Source organism: Lactuca saligna, chromosome 5 (genome assembly GCF_052625555.1).
Source record: "Lactuca saligna cultivar CGN05327 chromosome 5, ASM5262555v1, whole genome shotgun sequence".
Taxonomy (NCBI): domain Eukaryota; kingdom Viridiplantae; phylum Streptophyta; class Magnoliopsida; order Asterales; family Asteraceae; genus Lactuca; species Lactuca saligna.
Genome location: NC_136421.1, coordinates 118,198,412 through 118,217,259, shown reverse-complemented (window position 1 = coordinate 118,217,259; position 18,848 = coordinate 118,198,412). Strand labels below are relative to the sequence as shown.

General features: G+C 33.7%; 1 protein-coding gene across 1 annotated transcript; it reads left to right on the top strand.

Moving 5' to 3' along the window:
• The first annotated feature begins 1,068 nt into the window (after window positions 1–1,068).
• On the top strand, window positions 1,069–5,158 carry LOC145048847 (Protein phosphatase 2C family protein). Its single transcript, XM_078997473.1, has 4 exons — window positions 1,069–1,360; window positions 2,840–3,926; window positions 4,008–4,272; window positions 4,847–5,158. The coding sequence occupies exons 2-4, from the start codon at window positions 2,847–2,849 to the stop codon at window positions 4,972–4,974; spliced, it is 1,473 nt and encodes a 490-aa protein (XP_078853599.1). The 5' UTR covers window positions 1,069–1,360; window positions 2,840–2,846; the 3' UTR covers window positions 4,975–5,158.
• Window positions 5,159–18,848: the final 13,690 nt, after the last annotated feature.

Here is an 18,848-nt window from a genome sequence, read left to right as displayed (position 1 = left end):
TATTATGATTATATGAGTTGCATTCACTTCAAGGAATGTACCAGAACTGGTCGGGATTGATTGATAATTTTTCATCAATAATTTATTGTTTTGTTTAGCCACAAGAAGACATGCGATTAATTTATCTTTATTTTAAACATTTCTCATGATATTGCTACTGCAGGAGCATGTTAGTAGTATGAAAACTAGAGAAAGTTTTCTCTAGCATTAATGAAAATAGAAATCAAAATAAAAACTTGTAATGTAAAGAATTGTTAGTTAAGAAATTTCATAAAATAAGTTGTAAGCATTGTACATGTAAAATTATAAAAAATACATACCTGAAAATGATAAAACCAATAAGAAGTTAAAGTTATATTTTAATCCACATCATAACGTGTATAATCTAGAGCAATAAAATTCATATAGCATCTATTCAATGTCATTATACTCCACTATAAACAAATATTGTAATAAACTAATTACATATGTTCATTTTCACCGATAGAAATATAGATCGATAGAAATATAGATGAGAAACTCATTTAAATAATTTTTAAAACAATCTCTATAAAATAGAACACGATGTACATAAGCTAATTTCCGATACTCCATGCCATACATTCCAAACTATATTAATATCATTCCGAAATGTACAAAATTAAATTTTCCATTACATTTATGTCATATTTCACCAAGCAACCACCAACTTCAAAACAATCATAAACAGTACAAAACAAAGCATTCCAAAACAAAATCATTTTTCCATCCGAAATACAAAAAACATTATTGTTAATTAACTCGATTATAATAATGAAATTACCCAATTTCCCAAAACCTTTTAATTATTTAACCATGATGAATCATTTAAGTATATTATTATATGACATAAACAACAAAAACAATAAAGAAATAGAAAAGTCCAAATTATGTTAGGCATAAAAGAAACAAACAAAAATCTACTGTAGATAGATGTGATCTAAAATCTAATACACCTTTTTTTTTCAAAAAATTTAAACCTCTTGCCTCTTGGCAACCGGGAAAGATGAAAACACTTCAAGTGGGCTTCGAAGGGACCCATTCCCTTTTATTTTGGGTGGTGTAACAAATTCACCGGTTTTCATGAATCACAAAGAGAGTCACAGTTGACCTTCTCTTTCCGTATCCTCCTCCATCGTCACCCTCCCTCTGCCATACTCTTACTGTTTCCCACTTCTCTATTCTATTTTAAGCCATCTCCTCTCAACCATCCACTCTTTGATTCTTTGCTCTTTTAAAACCTCACATCTCTCACTCAACTCATTCCAATTTCTCTCTTATACATACACTCTTTGCGTATACTGACTGTTCTTCATCTGGGTTCTTCGTTTCTCGTCCAAAGGTACGTTCTAGATTCGATTTCTTGCTTCGTTTCGTAGTTTCTGATAATAAGTAATCGTTTAATTTGGGGTTTTTTTTTGTTATTTGAATGAGTTTGAATCAAACCCTTTTCGATTTGGGTTCTGGAATTTGATTGTGTTTCTTTGATGGATGATTATTTGTGTCTTGATTCCTGCATTTCCGTGAACCCTTTTTCGATTTGGGAGCTGTTTGTGATTACGTTAGATTAAATATGGATCTTGGAATTAATTATGGGTTATTCGTTTTCTAATCGCTGCATTCTGTCATTAGTTTTGACTTGTTGTAAAAGTTAGTTTCTATATGTATTTGTTTATGATTCTTGAAACCCATGTCCCTTTCGCAACTCCTTGACCCTTCAATTTTTTGGTTATTTTTAAGGATTTTGTAATCATATTGTCTTCTTTAATTAGGTAATTGTTTGCCGATTGCTGCATTGTTATTAAATTAATCGGACTTTAAATTAATTGGACTTATTTTTGGGGATTTTGAGGTTCTGTTAATATAGTGGCCTTTTGTTTATGAATTCTAATAGATGAACGAACAACTTATTAGTGATGCAAGTGGTAGGATCATAACTTGCTTCTTTTAGACCTAATGGAATTAATTTTATCAAACCTTAATCAACTAATCTAATGGAATTAATTGTTCATTATCATAAATAAACCGAAAGTATCATTTTCATAACTATTTGAAGTATCATATATTCGTAAAAACATTTTATTCAAACATCGGGAAGAAGAAAAACATATAAATGTCAATTTGTAATATGAATAGGGATCATATAAACACGAAATTCTTTTTGGTTACTCACGTGTGTGCATTTGAAATAGATGCACACGTTATGTTCGTGTAATTTATTTGATCGAGTAATATGTTCATTAATCCAAGAAAAAGTTTTTCTAATTTATTTATGTTATTTTATGTAGGATGAATGATAAAGAGTCAACAAAATAAAATAAAATAAAATAAGAATAAAAATAAAAACCCCATTTATTGTAATATTAATTTTGATCCACAAGATCATAATCAATCTAAACCCTTCCAAGATCATAATCAATCTAAACCCCGCTCCCGAGTTCAACTTAAAGAGAGAAAAAAAAGGAAATGGAAGGAAATGAAGGGAAAGTAAGAGAGAATGGTGCTCCCGAGTTTCATTAAAGGAAGGAAGTGGAAGGAAATGAAAGGAAAACTTTCCCTCCTAACTTTCCTTCCGATTTGGGAGGATTTGAAAAGAAAGAACAAAATGTTTAATTTTCCTTCAATTTCTCTCCAACTCGGGAGCACAAATAACAATTTTTTTTTTCTTTCTTTTCTCTTCTTTTCTCTCCTTCCTTTCTTTGCTAGAACTCGGGAGCGGGTGTTATATTCTTAGAACTAAACTTTTGTTATTGTAAACACATGTTTTGACTCAATCTAGTAATGGGATTAAATTCATTTTCCATTTCTAATGTTTTTATAGATTGAAAATGATGCATGAAAAAGCAATCCTTGATCCCGGTGGAGAAATGGAAGTAAGTTTCGAATATCAATGCAACACCACCGATGGATACGACATTCCCACCGGAAAAAAGCTCGTAAGAAACAACAGTTCTTTCACTTGTCTCTCAGGAGCAGCCATTAGCGCCAACGCAACATTAGCAAACACAAATATCTGCAACGGATTAATCAGTTCAGAAATTCTCCCATCGATCGATTCCCCCAAATCATTTCGAAGAATACCGTCTTCTCCATCGTTCTCAAAATTAGATCTACTATCGTCTTCTTTCCAAAGCAGTATGTCTAATCTGAGTTGTAGTCCATCAACCCCTGAAAATCTCGATTTCGATTCGTTTCTATCAAAACCCTTGAGTTTACCTTCGAGAAGCGAAGATTTTCTTAACGCGATTGAAGTGCAAGTCGCTGGTGGTGCCGCCGGTGAAGATAGGGTTCAGGCGGTGTGCTCGGAGGAGAACGGTTGGCTTTTCTGCGCGATTTACGATGGGTTTAATGGACGGGATGCGGCTGATTTTTTAGCGGGTACGTTTTATGAAACGATTAGGTTTAACCTAAATTCATTAGACATCGATTACTCCAACGAATTTACAAATGGATTTGACGATTACTTTCTTGGAGATGGTGACATGGGGGTAGTCCCCCGACGACCTAAAAATCAAGTTCTTGAAAGCTTACAGCGTGCGCTCAATCAAGCGGAAAATGATTTCTTGTTTATGGTTGAACAAGAAATGGAGGATCGACCCGATATAGTTTCAGTCGGATCTTGTGTTCTTGTTGGCCTTATTCATGGAAAGAATCTGTACATACTCAATTTAGGCGATAGTAGAGCAGTTTTAGCAACCGATGATGATGAAAATGAAAACAAAAACAAAATCAATGAATTTACAGGGTTGAAAGCAGTGCAGTTAACAGATAGTCATACAGTTGATAACGAATTTGAAAGAAGCCAAGTTATTAGCGAACATCCTGATGATCCAAAAACAATCATGCATGGAAAAGTGAAAGGAAAGTTAAAGGTTACTAGGGCTTTTGGCGTTGGGTATTTGAAAAAGGTAAGAAAAGCATTTCATCAAACACTTGGTGTGCATTTGTAAATTTTCTATTAATCCTTACTTTTCTGTGTTTATTTACAGAAAGTTCTGAATGATGCTTTGATGGGTATTCTTCGTGTTCGTAATCTTCTAAGTCCTCCATATGTTTCTGTCCAACCATCGTTGTATATGCATGAAATTTCAAGCTCTGATCATTTTGTGATATTTGGAAGTGATGGTTTATTTGATTTTTTCACCAATGAGGAAGCTGTGAAGCTTGTTCATTCTTATATATCCACCAAACCATCTGGAGATCCAGCCAAATATCTTTTGGAGCAGCTTGTTCTCAAAGCCGCTTGTTCTGCAGGTAAACTTTGCAAGAAATAGCAATGTACTTTCGTGCATTTGTTTATAATAATAATAATAATAATAATAATAATAATAATAATAATAAAAGTTCAAAGTTCAAAGTACAATATTATAATTGAAAGAAATGAAAGTGGGATGCTATAATATAGAAATAAATTAAAAGCATGATAGTTTTCAATCACCAAATCTTGACCGATGGTTTTCAAAATGGAGAAACGGTGGGGTTAAGTTCAATATCAACATCAAATTTAAACGAATTTCAAAAGATTCAAAAAAGTCAATTCAATGGTAGGTTTGTAGACATGGAAAGCTAAACTTTTGACAACAAAAATACTAAAAGATCTAAAAGATCAAAAGAAACTTTAACAAAATATAAATTTTTTGCGGTTCATGTTCTTTGTTACGTTAAATAAAAAAAATACGGTACGATTGTCAACAACTACAGTATGAGAGTTTCAGTTCCAATATGGATTAGACTTTATGTCAGTTAGCTAGTGGGCCACTGTATATCTTTATTTACATTATGTGAGATGATAGTGTGTGTCAGCTCAGGGGTTGTTGAAATCTTGCAGGTTTTAGTACGGAAGAGCTAATGAGTGTTCCGGCTGGGAGGAGAAGGAAATATCATGATGATGTGACGGTTATTGTTATAATCCTTGGTACGAATAAGCGCACCTCAAAGGCCTCAACTTGCATATAGTTTGTTCCCATTATTATATAGTCATAGCTAGTGACGTACAATTTTGATCAAAACAATATTATTTTGCAGTGTCTAGTCGTTTTATTGATTGTTGTTGAATCATTTTATGGAGTTTGATACGTTGGTAAATATTTGTTAAACATTGTATGTTTTTAATCATATATAACATACCACCCTTTGTACCCCTAGGATTTCGAATTTGGCTTTCGAATGTTATATAAGTTGGGTTTTGATGTGTAATTTTATATATTTGGTTTTGGATGAAGCTTATTTTAAATGTACAAACGAGAATTGCAAATCAATGTCATTTAGTTGTTTATTATAACATCTTATTTTCATATTTTATGTATTATTACATTATTAGACTTTTACTTTCTCTTATTTTCACTAAGACTATGTAAAACAATACCTAATTATAGAATTATACTTATAATGTTTTCCTTATTAAGGACATTAAACTTTTATAATAGGTGGTGATCCTTACACAACATTTTTTGGGCATACACAATAATTTATGTTTTATACAATTGTATAGTCCAACCGTTTAATGTATAAATTGTTATGTATGGTTAAAAATTGTTGTGTACAATTTATCTAGTTATAATATTGAAAATTGTTTTTTTTTTTTTTTTTTCATATGCATGTGTTATAATTGGGTAGAGTTTTTAAAGCATAATATTGTAATGTGAAAAAAAAAAAAAAAAAAAAAACGATGATACAAATCAATGAAAGTACACAAATTTTCTTGTATTTAATCATATATTTTAAATTAGTTAAGAACTTTCAAGAAAAAGAACGAATTTGGTTGGTGATTGAGCTTTATGAATATATTCCTTTGTATGGAAAAGAGCGTATCAAAATCAAACTCATCTATATATATTTGATTATAGAATATCTCCTTCCTCCACTATGAATGGCCGGTACGAACTTTCTTGAAGGCGTATTTTCTTCATCACTTGTCGTAAAGAACTAGAATTAGTTGGTTTTTGGGTGGTATCCTTATAGAAAACCAGAGTCTAAGTTTTAACAGTTACAGTGTAAGAGTTCCAATTCTAACGTAGGTTGGACTTCCTATGGGTATGATTTTTATATCAGCTAACTAGTTTGCTGCTGTGTATCTAAATTTAGGGTCGTCCCAGATGATAGCAACAAGGGCGACTGACATGGCTCATCCTTCCAAGGGGCTCCAAAATTTTTGGCATTATGTTAGGAGTCATAGTAAAAAATATATATATATATATATATATATATATATATATATATATATATATATATATATATATATATATATATATATATATATATATATATATATATATATATATATTTTTCTCAATTCCCAATCCCAAAATTTATCATTAATGTGTTCAATTATGTTGTGAACAAAGAAAAAAAAAATCATTGGAGATAGATACAAAATTAAATGAATCCATGGTTTTGCTTATTTCTTTTTTCTCCTGCCCCAGACCCAAAATATAATTATATCACAAAATACGCTTGGGGCTGAAGCAGTATATGCCTGCTTAATTTGCACGGGTGATTAGGGAATCAAGAAACAAATGACGAAAAGCTCCAATAGTTAAGATGATTCCAAGGTGATGTGATTGAGTTTTTGTGGTATGGTCTTTGAAGAGAATAGATTCTTGAGGATCATATTCTTTTCTTTTATGTAAAAGCATCCTTTTGTCTGGTTGAAACAAGAGAGATAGGACCAATTGGGTTAAGCTTAAACCAGAAAACTATCAATGTAATATTTTTATACATTTAACGCATATATAATAGATAAGTTACAATATAAATAAAGGACTGATGAAATTTACAAACAATATATTTGTGTAGGTATGTGTGTTTTTTTATTGATATCGATATTAAGATATACTAACCTCTTTTTGGTTCATATTTTAGGAAATGGAAATTTGTTTTAGAATAATATTTTGAAAATATATTTTGCTAAAAGAAGATCTTGAAATAGGATTCTGATTTTTTTTTTTCAGAAAATAAATAGATTGTGATTACATATTTGTCCTCACAAAACTTTTGAGTTATTCCATGACTACTTGCTAGAATGTGACTATTTTGTTTACATTAGAAGTTTAAGATATGACAATATATTTATGACACAATTTTGCAAAATGACCAACTTTACAAAGTAAATAAAATTGATTTTTTAGAACTTAATCTTGGAATTCAACTCTAGAGGCTAGTAATGTTTTCCCTTTTGTAAGTGGTTTCTGTTAGCGTTATATTATAGCATATATGTAGTTTGTAAATGTATGTTTTTATCATTTTGTTGTATGCCTTTGTATTCTGCCCATGTGGCTTGTATATCCCACATTTATTCCGTATTAATATTTTGACAAATTTACTACACTGAAACATTTTTTGAAAAACAATGATATTAATTGAGGAGGCCTTTTATAATACAATGTCACAATAAAAATAATAATAATGATAAAACAAAGTAGAATAAGATAATTCAGTGTAAATAAATTATCATTTTTTAATTTTAGTATTCGTAAAATAAGTAATAAAATAAACAAGATTTTGTCACTACTTCAATACCTAACAAACGGGAAATGCGTAAAGTGTAGATATGGAGCTTTGTGCCCCCTACATCTATGCTTTCAATTTTCAAACGATTATTGTTTATTTATATCTACCTTTTAAAAGATGGCTTATTTTGTTGTTAGTTGTTCCATCATAAAAAATAAAAATAAAAACAAATTATTTGTTAAATTTATTATATTTTTAGTTAGCGTTTAGTTTAGAGAATAAATATTTTAGAAATTTTTGTTACAGAAAAAAATATTTGCAATAAAATTTTTAAAATATATGTTATAGTTTTATAATAAAATAAGCAATTTAACTATAAAAGGTTAATTTTTACGACAATCAGATTATGTATATGATTATAAAAAATTTATACAGTCCTTTAGTTATTTTTACAGAAAAAAAAAAGTTAATGTTACTAATTGTTGACCATATATCCTATATGTTTAAATCGATGATTATTAACTTCAAAACATAACATTTTATTGTCAATTTAATTGGTTACTTCTAGGGGTGCAAGCGAGCCAAGTTGAGCCCGAGCCTGGTCAGGTTCGGCTCGGGCTCGTTTCAGTTATACGAGGCTCGAGCTTTCTTGTACTGAGCTCGCCTCAGGCTCGTAAAGCATTATACAAGATCGACTCAGGCTCGAGTTCGGCTTGTTTTTTGTCGAACGTGCCTAAATGAGCTTCAACTTGGTTTAAGCTCGTTTACTAATACCCCAAATCACCAATTCCTCCAATATTATTTATTTTAATATATAAAAATAATAATAAATTATATTATATAGGTTCGTTTAGGCTCTCAGGCCTAATCGAGCATAGTGACATAGGCTCGAGCTCAAGCTCGGCTCGGGCTCATTTAAAATTGGTTTTGAGTCGAGATTTTACTGAGTTGATCCCGAGTAGCTCATGGGTAGCTTGACTTGTTTGCACCCCTAGTTACTCCTAATGTGGCATCAGGTATCGACATGGTACTAACAAGGCATCACCTACGCTATCTTAAGACTTATCAATATGGTTCCGCTCAAGCAACTTACTATGTGCGGTAGTCACAGTCAAAGATAAAATTGATGGCAATAAGTGGTACAAAGTTATATTTGTGGTTAAAGAGTTTCAATGGAAGATGGAAGTTTGACGATAATGAGATATTCTTACCATTTGTAAAATAACAACTATCATAAGAAAATATGGTGTGAATGTTGATGAAAAACATGTATGGGTTGAAGCAAGCTCTAGGGGAGTGGTACTTAAAATGTGATAGTTTAATGAAGTGTATGGCTATACAGGTCTGAGATGGATCAATGTTGCTACCCACCTAATGAAGTTTAGCTTCTCTTACATCATCTTCTTAATATATATTGATGATATGTTGATAGTTGGATCATACATTGAAGAGATCAACATATTGAACAAGAGTAGTTATCAAAAGAGTTTAAGATGAAAGGACTTGGAAGCTAGCAGACAAATTTTGGGAATAAGCATAGTCATAGAAAAAGTTGTTGGCACTCTAAAGATTTTCCAACATACCAAAGGACCTTTTGTTTAACAATATTATGAGTTGACAAATTTGTATCCTCAACCAAAGGTTGATAGCTCAAGTCTCGCTAGGGAAGAACGGTTTAAGATTTAGAAGTGGTGTAGTGTGTGCATATGTAAGCCATTATTAGAAAAAGGTATCCCAACATACAAGGAAAGTCTTAGAGATATTCAACATGATAAATGGTTAGGTCGTGGGCACTATCTGAGACTCTTAAAGAAGTAATCGCCAATGATGGATTAAGATTACTATGCTTATTATATGCATATATTCCGTATGATATCTTAATACTTTGAGTCATATATCGATACAATTTAATATAAATGATGTTGATTAAGCTTGGAATTATGTTTTGTAGCTAAAAGACACTTATGGAAAAGAAAAGAAGTTGAAAAATGGAGTTGGAATGCATAATGTTAGGGTCGAAAACATTTTGTAATGAGTCAAAGACTATACCCTTCGTGTAATTGTAATGTATTTACTAAGACAATTGTATGCTTGAAGCTTAAATGTAATGTCTTAGTATTTTTCTGTATACTTTCCTGTTCCCAACAAATAAGAACTTTACTTAGAGACAGAGTATAAGTCTTTACAGAACTTATCTTAGTACTCTCTGTAAAACTGTGAAAGTATAATAGAGCTGAAACAAGATCATATTTACATCTCGTGTTCTTTCATTTCGTTTTCATTCTGATTTGATTCGCATTACTTGATTATCAATTCTTCAATTGGTATCAGAGCAGGATTCATAACTGCGATCTGATTTTCTGTTGAATCTGTTGTATTTGAATCATAAAACTTGATTCAATAGTTTCTGCACAATTAGATTCAGAAAATCATCGAGGATCATAAGTTTTGATTCGATTCTACATTAAATCTGATTAATCGAGTGTTTGTTCTTGAAATTTTGTTCAATTCATTCAATCAAATACAAAATTCTTCAAACTTTTTGAAAAATTCAAATCCGTACAACGATGGCGAATTTTAACATGAACACGATGACTTCTTTCTCGCATCTCTTAGGATCTTCTACTAAAATTCTAATGTGTGAGTCCAGAATATTACGATCACTGGGCTAACCGAATGGAGGATTATCTAAACGGCATAGATGAAGAATTATGGAGTTGCATCTATGGAACTACACAACCTCCTGCAAATGCTCAAAACATTGGTTCTTTGAATTCAACTGCGGCTGTTGATGAACGTGTTGATAGAATGAAGAAACATGAGAAACGATGTCCGAGGGAGTTGAGAGGTGCATTACCACCAGTGGTTTACAACTATGTTCATGGTTGTAAAAGTGCGAAGGAGATATGGAACACTCTTAAGGATAAATATCAAGGAAGCAAAAAGACGAAAATTAACTTAGTGAAACAATGTTTGGTGGAGCTGGGTGAATTTCAACAGAAGGAGAATGAGACAATCGAGGTCTACTATGATCGCTTCAACGAGCCGATATATCGATGCAATCGATATGGTATCACTCGGTCTGCAATGGAATTTAATCTTACGTTTATGATGGGACTCCAAAAAGAGTGGAGAAGCGTGAGTATGATGGTTAAAAATCAGCAAAGTTTCGACACATCTTCATTGAATGATTTGTATAATCAACTCAAAATTCACGAAAGTGAGGTAAATGAGTTGGCTGAGGAGTTGAAGCTTAATCTAGGTGGTCCTTTGGCACTTGTCTCGAAAGTTACTAAAAAGGAAAGTGTGGAAAGTGGTTAATCAGATGTTGAAGAAGGACTTTTAATGAATTCGGATGATGAAGGGATTGCATTCTACTCTAACAACAAAGTCAAAAAGTTCTTTAAGAAACCATTTAATCCGAAGTTGAGGCAAAGTGAAGGAAGAGGAAATTTTCTGAACAAGGCTGGTGGAGAGGAGAAGAAGAAAATAGAAAAGAAAGAAGTGAAAGTTGTCAAGGAGCAGAGAGAGAATAAATTGAAAGGAGATTCTGGAATAGATTTTCACTATTGCAACGAGGCCAATCATCTTGCAAATGATTGTATGCTTTGTAAGAAAGAGGAGAAGAAGAATAAGGTGAAGGATGAGGCGTTCTATACAGAGAGACTGGAAGAAGTAAGAGCAAAGGAAAAATGTATCTCTTTAGTGGCAAAAGACGAACAGGAAGAAGATGGTACCTATCGGATCTGGTTATATGGATCAGATGATGATGAAATGCGTAATCCGACGCATGGTGCTCTGTACGCGAAGTACGAAGATGATTCTAACGAAGAGGTCACAGGAAGATGCTTCGTATCCAAATTAGCTGACAAGTCTCCGATGACTACGAAGGTACGTTGTATTCTCGAATCTTTCAATATTCCTTTAAATGCATATAATTCTGAAATTGTTGCTTCTAATGACATTGTTGCTTATGTCGATTCAATTGTTGTGTCTGCTAGTAACGAAGCTATGAAACTGGGCTTACAATTGTTAGAGACACAAAAGAAGCTTGATTTGAAAATAACTAAAATCAAAAACATCATGTGTGATAGAGACTCTCTTTCGAGCGAAGTAAAACTCTTATTAGCACGAAGAAGTATCTACTGCAATTCTGCGAAAAGACTCTATGGAAAACTTACAGCTTTACATCTAGTGACATTAGTAAAGAACAACATAGAAAGTTATTACCTTTTCTATGTTTTGAGAGAGAGAAGGTTGATAATATTTCGTATGATTGTGAGAAAACAATTGCTGAATTTGACAAAATTCAAGATGATAGATATGCATATGGTATTGTAAAAATAGATGAATGTCTTGATTCGAATGAATTAGTTGATATTGTTAATGAAACCTTGACCAAATCTGAACAATTTAAAATTTTGAAAAAGACTGAGAATTTGACATCTAACTTACAGACTAATTTTGCTGATATTGAAGATAATTCTGATAATATTAATGAAATTAGTGAGTTTGAGGATGTTGATTGTTCACAGTTATCTATCATTAATGTCACATCAAAATATAAAGGAAAAGAAATTGTTAAGGATTTGAATGTTGAGATTGACACTGACAAACCTTCAACTTCGAAAGTTTGTGATCCTGATTCGGTTGATGTACGGGATAGTCAAACAGATGACAGTGATGATGAAAATGATGAAAAAATTCAAAAGGAATTTTTCCTTCACAAAAGTTCAAAAGAAAATGAAATTTCACGAAAAGTTGTTGATCAAGTGTATGGAGACACTGAAAAATTCGAAAAAGTGTTGTCTGAAAAAGGTGCTCATTATTTGGAAACCAACACTGTGCTTTATCCGAATTTTAAGTGCACTGATGATGTGATATTTCCAAATCAAGTTTTTGTTACTACTGGGAACGTTGAGAATGTCAAACCTGAGTTCAAGAAATTGATTGAAGAAGACAACAAGAAAACGAATGACGAAGGATTTTTTTTTCCAACAAAAGCACTGTTGAAAATAATCTAACAAAGAACTCGTATGTTTTTCAAAGATAAAAATATCAATGAAAATGAGTGGAAAAATCTAAAGTTGTGAACGAGGTTTTAAAACAAAAGGTTGAGGAAAATGAAATTTTTTTCAAATTAAATTCAAAAGAATTCAAAGAACAAATTGACAAATTTTCGAAAGATAATAAAATTTCAAAAAGGAAAGCTAGAAAGAAGATTTTTTGGCAAACCATTGAGTCACGAAAAACACAAAATGAATTCAAGATAAAAACATCTAAAATGCCAAAAACTCATTCATCTAATTCAGACAAAAGGAAAATTTTCACTTAACACAAAGTTTTAACAGATCCGAAAGCATCATTTTCGACAAAGGCTCATCATTTCTCAAAGAAATTTCAAAATCAAAATGTTGAAAATCCTTTTTCAAATCAAAAGAAAAGTTTTCAACAAAGATATATTCCGAAAACAAATGTTACAAAAAAATATGATGGAAGTTATACTCAGAAATTTCGTTCTAATTCAAATGTTGATTTTGTTCCTCAAAAGCCGAATTTTCTAAATCCTTCGGTGAAACAACCTTCAAAAGTTTCGTACACAGAAGGGTTATCACAAGGGAAAAACATTGGTCACTGGCTTGAAGGAAAATTTCGCAAGTATTGATCAAGGAATTACTCTCAACAACAAATCAAAGATGCTTATGAGAAGTATGTGAATACATTGTCCACTGGTAGCTTATTGTCAAATTATTCGAATGTATCAATAAAGAAGTGGAGAGCAGTTGCGAATGCAACGCATGTCGAATCACAATCTAAGAGGACGAAGGATGATGTCAGTAACAATCCCATACTATCGAAAACTTATGTTTCGAGTCCTTTACCTAGTGATGTGGACTTAATCGATAGTTTTAAAACTAAAATTTGTGGTTGGGTTAAGAGTACTGCTTTTAATTCTATTCTTAAAACTAATTTCCAAGGACCCAAACAGCCTTGGGTACCTAAATTCTTTCAATGATCGCAGGTACTATGTGACGAGCAATATGATGAGAAGTGGTATATTGATAGTGGTTGCTCACATCACATGACTGGACTGGTGGTTGTCGAGGCCAACACAAATAATAACCCTAAATGTTACACACTAAAATAGTGTATAGTGGTAAAGGGATCGAATCCACGGAGATTGGTTCAATTTCTAACTCTATGAAAAATCTCTTTGTAAAAATACTTATAAAATGACAATAAAAATAAAATGGGGGGTTTTGGTGTTTTGAAATACTTGAAACTAACTAGAATTAACTATGATTTAAATAGACAATTGCAACAAAAATAAGAATTTGATGTAAAATCAATAAGGGAAAGATGGTTGACTTAAAGTTTTCTCACTTTGACTTTTGATGAACATATCATTAGAATTCAATGGTGCAATACTTGTTTTAAATCCTCAATTTGGCTATAGTAATCCAAGGAGCTTGAGATTACCTAGACTTTTCTTAATTGTTGAAATGGCTAGAGAAGCTCATAACAATTTCCTTAGTCAAAGTCACTAATTCCAAATAGCATGTAATTAGTGAAAGTCAACTAGCATTAAGAACCAAAAAGTCACCAAATCCAAGAGGGGTCAAATGCTTTCACCACCATGTTGGAGGAAATATTTTTATGATTGTGTGAAGCAAAAACAACACAAAAATCATTTGTTGCTTGCTAATTTGAGGATCCTTTACTTAATCAAGAAATTAGCCAACTAATCACCACAAACACATTTAAACTCATGAACTAAAACATACAAGTAATGATAAGATGTTAAAACACAAAACATTTCCATAAAGATTCAAGAACATGTTCATGGATTCTTCAACATTCAACAAAAGTTCAAAGGATTAACCAAAAGTCAACCAAGATTAGCTTAGCCAAGCATGGCTAAACCCAAAGAAACAAAGTTAGAGAAATTTGTACCAAACATTAAGCAAGAATCAAGAGGTAAAAATTGTTGGAATAGTGTCTAAGACTATAACTATATTCGGTGGTGCATGGTCCTTTTGGGTTGCCTTCACCATAGCAACTTGAAGGATGATTTATTAAGAGAGAGAGTAAATATTATAAGGAATAATATTTAGCTATTTGATTAATATAAGTCATAAATTAACTGTCAATTGTTTGATAGTTAGACTTTAGACTATAAATCCATTAGGATGGACTTTGGACGGATTCTAAGAGATTTAGGATAGCTCAAAATCGTCCATAAGGATATCTATGGAATGGATTTGGATAGCCTTAAGAGAAGATTATCCAATTAGGGTTGAGGGTGAAACCCTTAAGGAGTCTAAAGGTATAAATAGGCCCTTGGGGTGTGGAATTCGGGTACAACCTTTCAGAACCTAAAGCAAGGAACTTCTGGTCGAATTCCATCCCCTCTCCTCTCTCCTAAATCATCTTGCTTGCTATTGGTGTTTGTAAGCCATTAGAGGAGTGACAATTGTGACTCTAGAAGCTCCAAGACAAGAAGATCAACAAGGAACTCAAAGGTATGATTCTAGATCTGTTTTAATGTTGTTGTTTAACCTAATTAGCCATTAGAAGTCTTGGATTCAAAAGCATGTTTATTAGAAAGCCTAGATCCAAGCAATAGGGTTTTGCATGCGCACATAGGAAAGTTCTTATGGCTAAAACCCAACAGTGGTATCAGAGCCTAGATTGGTTTTCTTTAAATTGTTGCTTGAATAACTGAAACAAACCTGCAAAATTCGATTTTTTGGGTTTTGAGTCACTGACTCGTCGAGTTCCAAGGTGGACTCGTCGAGTAGGCCTGACTCGTCGAGTCCCCTTGTGCACTCGGCGAGTCCAAGCGTCAGGAATGGCCAGATTCGGGATTTTTTCATAATTATCTTATGGAAACTTACCTTAATCATATTAGATCAATGTAAATCCGATTTTTTGATAAATATGACTGTTATCTTGATCTAATTAAAGATATTTATCATCTAATAAAATATTTAATTTCCTTATATGATAATAATTAATTATTTTGGTAATTATCTTCAAAGAAATCAAGATAAATCAAATAAAGATAATTAGAATATTAAATTGTTAATTGGAATTATTTGTTATTTGATCCTCCATGTTTTTAAATGTTTAAAACCTACCCTATAGTTTTGAAATTTATATTTGTGATTAAAAGCTTTAATTTAGACAACTTAAATTTCAAACCCTAGATTTTGAAAAGTTTAAAATGCAACCCTATACCTATATGATATTATTAGAATAATATATATATGTATAACTAAATGCTAGTCTTACCGCTAGTAGGCCTCATTCACGAAGCCGATCTATAAGGTGGGTATAAGGTTGCGGCCTATAAAATGGCGCTTAATGGGTGTACACTCACACCCACCGCTTGCTTGATTGGTGGAGGGTCGTTAGCCGAACGGGTAGGATAGGGCAACCTCATCCTCGCATTAAAAGAAATACGAAGTAACTAAACTTTCCTTTTAAAATTTCCCAATCTTAGTTACTTTAGGAAAAGTGAATTGATGCAATCCCATGAAATTACACTTTGCACCTTGCTAAGATGTTAGTGGAGCGTGTCTGGTTTACCGGCACACTAATTGGTTCTAAGAGAAGGTGGCAAAGGGTGATTCATTGTTTATCATAGTTCGATGGAGCGTGTGTGGTTTACCGGCACATCGAATAGGTGATCGTAACAATGAAGGCACCATGTGAATTTGCATGGTAATTCACACCCGCTTTGTGATCCTCGGCATCCCAGTCACAAACAAGAGGGGCATATCGAGATTTAAACATGCCATTGAATAGTTCAATGAATCTCATCCGAACCTAGGAATTCTCAAAAACACTTAGGACTAAAAGTTTAAGTTTTGTGATGGAGAATTAGTGAATCGTCATTCACTTACCTTCAATTTATTTGCATGTTGGATTACGGCATCCCTTTTCTAGTATGTAAATGTTATTGTTGGATCCTAGCCCTAATTTTTCTTATTGGGTGATAATTAGGGATTCTTGTTCTAATCTATCTTTGTCCTTTCTATAGATGTCAAACGCAAACAACGCTGCTGCTAGTTCTTTCACGTTAATGAGCCTTTGCCAAAAGGTCACCTTCGATGGAACGAACTTTGGCGAATGGATAAGATACATTCGCACCATTGCTCGCTATGAGGATAAAGAGTATGTCCTCGACGAGAAGCTCGAGAAAATCAACCCCGAAGTTGCTACTCCCGCCGAAATCACCGCCTTTGAAACTCATGAGCGAGATGCGACGAAAGTACATTGCATCATGATCGCCACCATGAACTCCGAATTCCAAAAGTCCTACGAGGACATGTATCCATACGAGATGCATCAAGACTTGTTGGAGAGGTACCACCAAAACGCGAGACAAGAGCGTTACGAGATCTTCACGAACATGATTTCCGCAAGGATGGGTCATGGAGAATCTCTTACCGTGCACTTGCAAAAGATGCAAAGGTATGTCGACCGCCTTCGCAAGTTAAATGTTGACTTCGGCGAAGACTTGGCGATCGACATGGTGCTTCACTCTTTGCCTCCGATGTATAATCAATTTAGGATGACCTACCACATGAACAAAGAGGAGGTCACTCTAAGTAAACTCCAAGGACTCTTGAGGGTTGCTGAGAGCAATTTCAAGGACAAGTCTGTTGCACCAACTCCCAATCCATCCGCTGCTCCTGTCTTGGCTATTGGTCAAGGGAAGGGAAAGAAGAGGAAAGCTTCTTCAAATAACTATCGAAAGGTGAAAGCCCGAGATGGTTCCTCTTCTAGTGGGACCAAAGTTGATCCCTCTAAGCCCTGCTCTAACCTGAAGGAGGCAGAGTGCCACCACTGCCACAAGATAGGACATTGGAAGAGAAGCTGCCCGGATTACCTGCAAGCCATCAAGGAAGGAAAGATCAAGCCATCTTTCGCAGGTATATATGCAATAAAATCTAACGATTCTAATCATGCTATTTCTTGGGTTCTTGACACCGGTTGTGGTTATCACATTTGTTCTAATGTGCAGGGACTAAAAGGAAGTAGGGATGTGGAGCAAGGATCAATCTAATCATGGGGAACAGAAGATCGTCGCCTGTGACCAAGATTGGAGTGTATTCTTTAGTGCTTAAGAATAGTTTAGTTTTAGATTTGAACAATTGTTGCTATTCGCCAGAAATGGCTAGAAACATCATTTCATTTCATGGTTTGTATAGACAAGGTTTTAGATTTTCTTTTAATAATGAGAATGGTTCTATTTTGGCTTATCTAAATGGTGTCTTTTACTTTGAAGCTATACCATGTAATGGAATATATGAAACTGTTATGATTGTTGATAACTTAGGAAATGATGTTTTGAATATTGATTCTTCCACTAGTATGGATAAAGCATCCTTGTGGCATTGTCGTCTCGGACATGTCAACAAGAAACGCATAGCCCAACTCCAAAAGGATGGAGTGTTGGAGTCATTCGACCTTAGGGAAGATGACACATGCGAGTCTTGTTTGCTTGGAAAGATGACTAAGTCACCCTTCACGAGCACTTGTGAAAGGGGTGAGGGACTATTAGACCTAATACATACCGATGTATGTGGACCTTTTAGATCAACCACGAAGGATGGGAACCGCTTCTATGTGACCTTTACCGATGATTATAGTAGATATGGGTATATCTATTTAATCAAGCAAAAGTCAGAAACCTTTGAAAAGTTCAAAGAGTTCAAGAATGAAGTGGAGAATCAATTGGGCAGGAAAATCAAGATGCTTCGATCCGATCGAGGAGGAGAGTACCTAAGTCTTGAATTCCACGATTATCTCAAGGAGTGTGGAATAGTTTCGCAATTGACGCCTCCTAGGACACCGCAATTGAATGGTGTGGCAAAAAGGCGTAATCGAACCTTATTGGATATGGTTCGCTCTATGATGAGTCGTGCTTCACTACCTATCTTCTTTTGGGGGTATGCCTTAGAGACTGCCGCCCATATCCTTAACCGAGTCCCTACCAAGAAGGTTGCCAAAACACCTCACGAGATGTGGACGGGGAAAGCTCCCTCGTTGGCACATATCAAGGTTTGGGGTTGCGAGGATTTCGTAAGACGAGATACTCACGACAAGCTTGAACCTCGAAGTGAGCGATGTATTTTCATCGGTTACCCGCAAACTTCCTTTGGATATCTCTTCTATAGACCGAAAGATAATGTTATCTTTGTTGCGAGGAGAGGAGTTTTCCGAGAGCGAGAACTCATAAGCCAAGGAGATAGTGGGAGGAAAATCGAACTTGAAGAGATTCAAGAATCGATAAATGAAGGAACCTCTACCGCTGGCATTCAACCCGAGGAGGAAACTCCGGTTGAACCGATTGACGAATCCTTACCTCT